At 35.5% G+C, this 10346-nt stretch overlaps 1 protein-coding gene across 4 annotated transcripts in view; it reads right to left on the reverse strand.

The window, feature by feature from the left end:
- The window catches only part of LOC149578269 (cyclin-dependent kinases regulatory subunit 2-like), a 36286-nt gene extending 26954 nt beyond the window's left edge, over positions 1 to 9332 (reverse strand). The window contains exons 1-2 of one of the 4 annotated variants that reach the window (XM_089828020.1): positions 9186 to 9332; positions 8626 to 8706 (exon numbers count right to left, since the gene is read on the reverse strand). In XM_089828020.1, coding sequence (XP_089684146.1) covers positions 8626 to 8678 — 53 coding nt within the window. In that variant the 5' untranslated portion in view covers positions 8679 to 8706; positions 9186 to 9332. Of the gene's footprint in view, positions 1 to 8103; positions 8461 to 8625; positions 8739 to 8868; positions 9135 to 9185 lie in introns of those variants that run through there. The other 3 variants (XM_089828023.1, XM_089828027.1, XM_089828016.1) reach the window with 3 other exon arrangements.
- Between the last annotated feature and the right edge of the window lie 1014 nt (positions 9333 to 10346).

Genomic DNA, 10346 nt, shown 5'->3' on the forward strand with positions numbered 1-10346 from the left:
AACCCTTCGAGAATGAAGGAGAAAACCCAACCACAACGAAAATGTATCTTTATTGATAATGAAATGTTCAAGTGTACAATATCATTTGCTTGATGCGAATATATAACAATAGGAGAAACTCTTCACATTATAACCTAAGGTCGCTTGAGATTCGCATAACTCCTATTATCAATTATAACCCTTCGAATATTCATGCCTCAATGCATGTGAATGACACATGTCATTAACATTTAATATTACAAATTAAACTTAAGTGTCCTTTTCAGCTAAAGATGACAATAACGGTAATAACGTCCAAATTTTGAGAGATAAAGATCTCTATCGCAGCTACAAACTTTAACACTCCCTCTTAGCAAGAGAGAGATCTTTAGCTGAACAGTCACATAAAGTTGCAACCAAAAATGTCAATGATAAATTCTGATCATACGAATTCAAAACATAATTCATGGAGTTACTCAACATGGACACCTATAACAATGAATCATATTAATGGAATCACTCAACATGAAAACCTGTATCAATGAATCATATTCATGGAATCACTCAACATGACAAATTTGTAAGACTCACAACTAAGCATTTAATCATGATCTTATGCACTGTCATGGAATCTCTCAGCATGACATCCAACTCCTATCACGAAATCTCTCAACATGACATCCAACTCCTATCACGGAATCTCTCAACATGATGACATCATGGACTCTCTCAACATGATGTTCATGGACTTTCTCAACGTGATAACATCATAGACTCTCTCAACATGATGTTCACTATTGCATAGTGAAAGTGTTATCATAGCTAATCTTACAATCTCATTTATTCACACAAGAATAAAATAGACAATAATAGACTAAGACTTGATTCCGTTTAAGTCTCAAATTTTATAAATACCACAAGCATCTATGAGAGTGATGGGGATTCCATAAGTACTCCCTCTTAATTATGATACCTCCCTTTGAAGCTAAAATCTCCCTCCAAAGCTCAGCATCTCCTTCTGAAGCTATAATCCTTATCTTGTTGCATCCTGCAACCAAGAGTGATTATTAAAATCAACTATCAATGCTAAACATAATCTCTTTTCAAGCAATTTAACCATGAATACTCATCTCTTTGTGTTATAATATAAATAAACGCACATACACAAAGAGGTTCAAAATGATGCCTCAATAGCTACTGTAAATCTCATAGCATCAATATAATTATAAGAATACTTATCTCTTCAATTCCATGCAATTCTGTCATGCACATAATCTTTCATTATCTCGATCCATCCCGCAAGTAAACAAGAGGGATTGGTAAAATTATCTTGTCATGGATATAAATGCTAAAGCCATACTTATTTCTAGATAAATAGCAAAATTTAAAAAAAATACAAGATAGAGTACTTATCTTGATTTTGGTGCCAATCCATCCTCTTGTAACTTCACAAAAAACTATCTTCTTCAAGATACAATATCACTGATAACAAAGAAGTTATAATCAACACTTTCAGAATACTTGCGGACAATATTCTTGAGCAGTACTCTTCCATGATCGTTATAAATGGAATACTAAGAAGATAATATTTATTGAAGGCGCTCGAGTCTTTGAAAGGTCAAATTGTGAAGCCCATGATCATTCTCAAAGCATAATCGACTTTTCTGAGAATCATGCAAAACAAACGATCATATTGAATCTTTTTCATGATCTTCACATGAACATCTAAACACGCAGGTATAAGGAAGACAACCGCTTCAAGAAAAATTGATTTTCTTTTAAGAAGAAGAAATCCGTTGCTTTTCTGCCAACCGTTGAATGAAAGATCAACTAAGACACATAAACACATCTACCGCACTCATGAACTTCACTGAGAAACAAACGACTGAATATCGAACTCAACACAAAAGTATTCTCATCAACCAAAACTTGGGTCGTGATAACCTGAACAAGAAAAATTCCTCCTAAAAACGCAGACCTCATAAAAATGATAACACATCTTCATTAGGCACAGACTCAACTTTTCTGATTTCATAATGTGAGCCCTCCACACCCAATAATGACCAAAGAAATTTCTACAATGAGTTTAGTCGATCCAGAGAGAGCATACGCATATTTAAAGCACCACACACGGATATAAGAGCTACCACTACAATCATAGGCGCCACTCTCCAAGCACCATAAAAGATAAGTGTTGATTCTACTTCAAGCTTGTTCGCTTAGAATACAACGTTAATACATATGAAGACACTCTCCATAGCCCAATAAAACTTTCCGCTTCCTCTCCCTTTCACTGATGATCAGAAAAAATGGACTTATAATTTCTTTCAGAGAATAATATTGCCTTCTGCAACCCTCGACACACAAAATACTCCATAATTATGTGTTGGGAACCGCGTGGCATAGAGGAGTGTTTGTTTTTTCTAAATAATAACCGCCTGAAGGAGTGATTGTACTTTAGAAGAGAAACGACATAGCAAAAAACCAACTCAACAGGTGAAACGTCAAGCAATGACGTGAGAGAAGATTGTAACTAAAATACCAATATCATGCAATGATGATGTCAGTAACGAACATCCCAATAAGAGAGCGAAGATAAATATAGAACAATACTCAAAAACAGATACGAAATTCTCATTACAATTCGCATGCAAGCTAGCAACAAAAGAACATGGAGACCTCAGAAAATATAAAACAAAGTGGTGAATTTCAGACAAAGTATAGTTGCAACCATCAAAATTGTCTCAAAAATGCCAACTTCCAACGACTCTATAGAGGGTTTATGCCAGTGTGAGACCATAACCACAACCGAGAACACCAAACAAAAGCATCAGGCAATTGATCATACACAAAGCATGCAATGCTTATTCACAAAACTGAAAATATCGCTAGGTTTACATACAAAGCCAAAAAGCCACAACCCTACATACACAAGGCATCCGAGAGGGAGAACATCGCATACAAAAGATTTTACACATGACAAACTCTCGTAAACAATAATAAATGAGAATTGTCGCCCAGATTAAAGGTCGATGTCTTCATTAATGGTGATGCCTGATAATAAAAACAACATATGAAATAAACAATCACATATCATATGAAAGAGAAAGAAGCAGCCTCAATAACGAAGACATGAGCCACAAGAGCAAGCATAACGAAGATAATAAGACTCAAAATAGATACAATCATGACCATTTCTTGAACAACAACCACTAGAGGTAGATTCCCTCATTGTTGATATCAAACCTGGGACCATAGCTTTGATACCATGTTAAATCTAAGGGCCCAAAAATGAATGTTGATAAACAACAGTTAGAGGAAGACAAAAATGAACCAATAAAACACAAGAAATATCCTAGGAAAACCCTTCAAGAATGAAGGAAAAAACCCAGCCACAACGAAAAATGTATCTTTATTGATAATGAAATGTTCAGGTGTACAATATCCTTTGCTTGATGCAAATATATAACAATAGGAGAAACTCTTCACATTATAACCTAAGGTGCTTGAGATTCGCGTAACTCCTATAATTAGTTATAACTCTTTGAATATTCATGCCTCAATGCATGTGAATGACACATGTCATTAACATTTAATATTACAAATTAAACTTAAGTGTCCTTTTCAGCTGAAGATGACAATAACGGTAATAACATCCAAATTTTGAGAGATAAAGATCTCTATCACAGCTGCAAACTTTAACATGATCTTCAACACTCAAATGCCTACACTCCACAACCAGACGGTCAGAAGCAATCAAGAAAGCAAGTCAAGATTCTCAACATAGACGATGGAAGTGTATATTTGAACGCTAGATTTGAGAAGTTTTGTACACTTGAGGGGATTTATCTTCAACATTCAGATGCCTACACTCCACAACCAAACGGTGTTTCAAAAAAAGAATTGAACTCTTAAGGAAATGCTAGTTGTGTGATTCATGCTTGATCTCTTGGTCCAACTTTTTGAAAATAAAATATCAATTCTATCACACACATCAAAAATCGAGTTCCCCACAAGACTTCGAAGGGTATGACTCCTATTAAGGCTTGGTGTAGTAGAAAACCAATTATGAGACACTTTAAAGTTTACGGTTGTCCAAATTGGAGCACACATAGCTCTACACAAATGAAAGGTATTAGAACCTCAAAGTAGGCCTTGCATAGTTGTTAGCTATCTTAAAGGTGTTAAAGTGAGATATGTTGAATTTTAGCCCAAAAATCAGATAAACTGCAATAACAAATAACGAGAAAAAATGCAAGATAGACATAGAAATATCCTAGGAGAACTCTTCGAGAATGAAGGGAAAAACCCAACCACAGATGATAATGAAATTCCAGTGTACAATGTCTTCCACTTGAAGCGATATATATAACCTAAGGAGAGACCCTTAACATACCAATTGAAGGTCTCTTCAATTTCCAAAATATAACTCTTTATTACAAATACAACTCTTTGTATTTCCATGCCTTAACACATGTTGAATGACACATGGCTTTATATTAATATTACAATTTAACATAAATGTCCTTTTCAGCAGTAGGTAACCATAACGGAATTAACATCTAGAGATAAAGCTTTCTATCATAGCTATAAACTCCAACAAGATATTCATTGAGAGGAGTGTTCACTTTGAGGAAAGCTCTCCTAGCTTGGCCTCTAATCCTCCTCACCCTTCCTCCATAGTGGAAAGTGATGATAGTGAGTCAAATCATGACTCTACCTCAACTCTAATTTGCAAGTCTCCACCTTCACAAGTCCACTTGTAGTTGAGGATACGTCACATTCTACTAGACCGCGCTGGGCTCAACAAAATCTAGAGTCAAAAAGTTCACTTGTGAGGGAACCTTTAGACACTCAAAGGACAAGGTTACAACATCAGCATCTTCCACATGTTTCCTTTACTACAACTTCCAATCCACAATCATTTAAGCTTTAGGAGTTCATGAATGGGATTCAATAATGGAAGAAGAGTATAGTTCTTTGATGTGGAATCACACATGGGATCTAATTGCTCTTCTAAGGGAAGAAGGATGGTTCAATATAAGTGGATCTATCGGACTAAGTTTGCAATAAATGGCAGTGTGGATAAGTGCTAAGCTTAGCTTGTGGCAAAAGGTTTCTCGCATGTTTCAAGTGTTGACTATACTGAGACCTTTGCACCTGTAGCTAAGATAAACTTCATTCATTTGACTCTTGCCTTAGCTACAACTCGTGGGTGGATTGTACATCAAATAGATGTTAAAAGTGCATTTCTACATGGGGATCTTCATGAGGAGATTTACATGGAGCAACTACAAGGATTCATACAAGATTCTTCATTGGTTTTCAAATTAAGGAAGTCAATCTATGGCCTCAAATAGGTTCCCAAGGCTTGGTATGCGAAGATAGATTCCTTTCTTCTCTCAACAAAATTCACTGGGTGCCATTCAGACTCAAATGTCTACAGTTTTCAACATAATAACTCACATTTGATACTTGTGGTCTATGTGGATGAGTTGATCATTACAAGAAGCACTTCATCCATCATTGGTAGAGTCAAATCTTCTTTTCAAAACCAATTTTCTATGGCTACCACGAGCCATTTGCACCACTTTCTTGAGATTGAGATCACCTGATCTATTTTAGGATTACACTTGTTTTGCCCAAGTATGCACTTGATTTACTTGCTTGGTTCTACACCACTGATTGCAAGCCTGTCTCTACTCCCTTCCTTTTAGGAGTCAAGCATGAGACTAAGTGCTCCACACCACTTGTTGATGCCACATTCTATTGACAGCTTGTTGGCAGCCTCGTCTACTTGACTCATTCACACCCTAACATATCCTTTGCAATTGGCATGGATTCTCAATTTATGCAAGAACCACATGAGCTTCACTGGAAGGCAATCAAATGCATCTTGCATGACATACAAGGTACGCATACTTATGGAAATCACCATGCAGTAGACATTGGACTAAACATTGTTTGAAAAACTCAGATTGGGTTGGCAATCTTGATGATTGTAAGTCCACTTCAAGTTATAGCTTTCATGTTGGTTCAAGCCCCATTCATTGGCAAAGTAACAAGCAGCATACTATTTATTTCTCTTCAACTAAGGTTGAGCGTTGTGGGGTTATTAATGCAGCACTTTGGCTAGTTGGCTTCAAGATATTCTTATAGAGTTTGGTTTCACCATTCCATGGCCTATGGTCCATTGTGACAATCAAAATGCTATTTAGATCTCAAAGAACCCAGTTCACCGTCACCAAACCAAAGACATCAAAGTCCACGTGCACAACATCAAGGAGCCTATACAAAACTAGGTCATTGATTTGAGATATCTTCCTACAACACAATAGATTGCAAACATTTTCGCCAAACCCTACACTAAGAACAAGTATCACTAGTTGCGAGCTCTCTTGGGGGATCGATATATTTCATCACGGAGGGTAAGTTGCCAACTCCATCCACTCCTAAAGGGGTTGGGGGCCATTTTCCTTGCATGAGGTTTTGTGCCTCTCATTCTTCTTGAGATTCCTTTCATGCATTCATCTCTCTTTGGGGGGGGGGGGGGGGTGGGAGGGGGCTGTCTCTATGGCTTTTCTCCCTTTCTCTGTTTTGTGAGAGATTAAATTGCATATTGTACATGGGTACCTAACATAGCCTAGTAATCAAGACCCATCTTGCATTTTTAGCTTTAGTAAGGATTCCCCTTAGTTGCACTTGGGAGGGGTTAATTAATTTCTCATATAATTACAATTAAGTTAACTTAGGATAACAAATGTCATAGTATTTTGCATATGAGACACTTAGGGAATTGTATGTTGTGGTTGTCAAAGAAATTTCACCTTTGGTGGTGTGATCTAGTTATCAAATTTTCATATCCATTGTAGAGTTGTAGTGGATTGATTGTTCCACCTTTGGTGGGTGATCCACCTTAGTGGAATTATCTATTATTTTCTCCTACCTAACCTTGCATCTCATTGAGCCATGTGTCATCCTTGTGCACTTTCTTCTACTATTGCTGTGCCTATCTAAGCAAGCACATGTAGATTACGTAGTTCAGCTGTTGCTTCTTAATGAGAAAACAGTTTCTTCTTATCTATCTTGTTCTCTCTTGCCTTTGTGCTATTCGTTGGCCTCTAGATCTTAGTTATTGCCATAGGAAAATTCTTACACTACTTGTCTTCATCTTGCATTTCTTGTAATGATACCATTATCAATTAAATAAAAAGGTGACAACTGCAATTGGTTCGCCTTTAACCCAATGACAATTTTCAGTGAAGGTTAAAACTTCATTGGATAGAAGCATTGCATTTCTCAAACTAGCTTAACTTTCAGTACCTTCAATCCTATACAGGATGCCTCTAGAAACACTCTCTTGAGCTCGGCACAAAGGGCAGAACCTATCTACTTTCGTTTATTTGGCCTTTAACCCTCTATAGTATGTTGATGAGCCTCAGTTTACCACCCTAAAGACCACCCCTTGTCCTTGAAGTTAAAATTGCATTCTAAACTATATAGCAGCAGCTTCAACATCAAACACAAACACAAACATTTACAAAAGTTATTATTTGACAGTATGCTAATTCAGCTAGCAGCCTAGTATGCAAAAACAAAGGCATGTAAAATACATTCGCAACTGTGTTTGATTCATGTGGGCAAATATCTGCTGCACAATTTCAACAAATTTGAACACCAGCACTCATCCAGTTAAAATAATAAAAAATAGTTTCAAAGTTGCCTACAGGTCCTGCAATCCTGATGATTTGGATCGACTTAATAGTTCAGTAAGAGATTTTCAGTAAACCAATATATTACAAGCATGTAAACAGCACGTTATAAAAAAGATGTTTGTGACGAGTGCAAGGGAGAAAAACGAGATGATATCAAATGCCTTCTTCCTGCCTCACTTTTTAATTAACAGTACGAGAAGGGGGAACATAAAGAACAGAAACTCTTGATGATTCCTCTAGAAGATGAAGGGCTTCCTAAATAACCTTTGCATCTCAAATTATAAAGATGCAGTCGAGTCCCGTGGAGAAGGATGTACTGCGCTGATTGTCTTTAAAAGGGTGACCCCATGAGACATCCAAGACAAGAAAGCAGAAATAGAATATTCTTTTAACAAAAAGGAATACTGACCTTCAAACTCGGAGCAACTGAGTTTTGCTGGGGGGATTTCAGAAGGTGCTGGAGGGGGGACCCGGAGCTTCGAAACTTCTAAAGCCACCTCAAAATGTTTTGGGCATCGTTTGCCAAATGGAAAGTACGAGTAATTGGTCTTCAGAATTAAAATGCTAAATCGAACAGTTGGGAAACCGGGATGTTCTACTGTTTGATTAAACCATGTTCCTAGAAATGGCTTCAATTTTTCTTCAAAAATACCCTCTAAGAAGGGCATCATTCACGATTAGAATTAATATTCAAGGCAATTCAAACTGGAAACCTTCGATCTGATGAAATGGCTAGTAGATTATAAACTTTTAGCTTGAGCCAATTCAACCCTGGTACAAAGTTTAAGGCAACCAAGGGCAAACCCTGATACACTGTTAAATTTGCATTCAGCCAATAGGCTAGAATGAATGGAGTACCTCAATAATCATTGAAACCAAAGCAAAGAAATTACAAAATCTCACATAAATGGTAGATGGACTAGATACAAACCTGTACTCGTAAACATCATCATTGTACTTCTCGGAATACTGAATCTGAGGCATGTTGATGAGGTGCTAAGAGACTCGGAACCTATCAAAAGTTGGAGCCAAGAACAGAAACAGCTGAGAACATATTAAACCCCATTATGCCAACATTAAACAAGAAAGAGATTATGGCAGAGACCCACACCTACATTTACCAAAAAAACATCAACTACAACAATAATCATCAATAACTTTCAATACTACCCACCCTAATTATCAAATTAAGACATAATTAAAGAAGCCTTCCTTTGAATGAAAATAACATCCTCTAAATAGACCAAGTCTCAAAACCATTCATCCCGCTCACAGCTTTGTGCATTTAAATGCACGAAGCAGACCCAAATAGAAAACAAGAAAATAGTCCTAGTTTAAGAAATTTCCGAATCCAAAAAGCCCCCTGCATTTTCTAAAGAAAGGGGGAAATTTTCCATGCCCATTTCAATGGTAGAAATCATAAATTTGATCAGATTGAGAACATTTAAGAATGATGTGAGAAGACAGGGAAATGGAGTTGCTAATGGCTACCTGAAGTGTGAATACGGACAGGACTCTGCACCAAATTACTCTTAAATGCGCGCCACCATGAATTAAAAGTGATAGACGCGCTACTTATTGTGTTGATGTGGAAGGCAGGCGGTAAATCAGTTCAAAACGGTGACGTCAATTTATTTCTCAATAAACCTTTCCGGACGCGGCTCAGTTGGCACCCATTTAGGGTGCTGGCCAATCTCGAGATAAAATGTACTAAAGACAAAAATAAAAATAAAGAGTCAAACATGATTTCAGATTTACCAAAAAACAGTGAAAAAATATACATATAATCTAAATCAAATATTGAAATTTTCAAAAAAAAATCATGGTACAATGTGTAGGGAGGATAGCTGCATCCCCATATAGTGATTTTCTAATGTGAGAAGGAAAAAATATTATTTTTCAATAAATTATGCAAAAAATTATAAGTACTTTTATTTTTCAATTTTCAAATACATTGTTCAAGTAATAATTCTTGAATATTAACGTATTAGAATAAGTAGGAGATCTTGATGTTGTGAGCTGTTCATCTTAATTTGATCAGTCAATATTGATTTTTTATTATTATTAGTTCTCATGTAGAGAACTATTAGAATCGTTTGATACCAACAATAATTTATTTATTTTAAGATTTTTGGATTTGGTAAAGTTTGATAATTTTCAGTGAATTAACATATTTAAATAATACTTTTTATTTAAATTTCTATTGGCTATTCTATAAAAAAATTCCAACAATTCACAAGAAAAATAAATAAAATCACTTTGCAAAATTGTATAATGGCTTCAGAATCCAAGGTGACGTTTTCTCTTTTTCTTTGGTTTTCGTTTTCTCGAAGATTATCCCTTCACTTTCTATATTTTCACTTAAATGAAATTAATTTATTTTTCAAAATATAAAATGTTTTACAATATTATAAAAATAGATAAAAATACTATTAAAAAATCAACTTTATTTATTTCTTAATTTTTTAGTATTTTTAATTTTAAATATATAAATATGTGAAGAGTGTTAAGTATTGATGATACTAACATTTCTAATACGAAATTGTTTTTTATTTAATATATTATAAATTGTAATTTTAATATATAATACAACTCCACAATAAAATGTATTTTTCTACTCTTATCATTATCTATTGTTTTATGTTTAAATCG

Source organism: Cupressus sempervirens, chromosome 1 (assembly GCF_028749045.1).
Source record: "Cupressus sempervirens isolate cs-2001-9-10 chromosome 1, ASM2874904v1, whole genome shotgun sequence".
Classification (NCBI taxonomy): domain Eukaryota; kingdom Viridiplantae; phylum Streptophyta; class Pinopsida; order Cupressales; family Cupressaceae; genus Cupressus; species Cupressus sempervirens.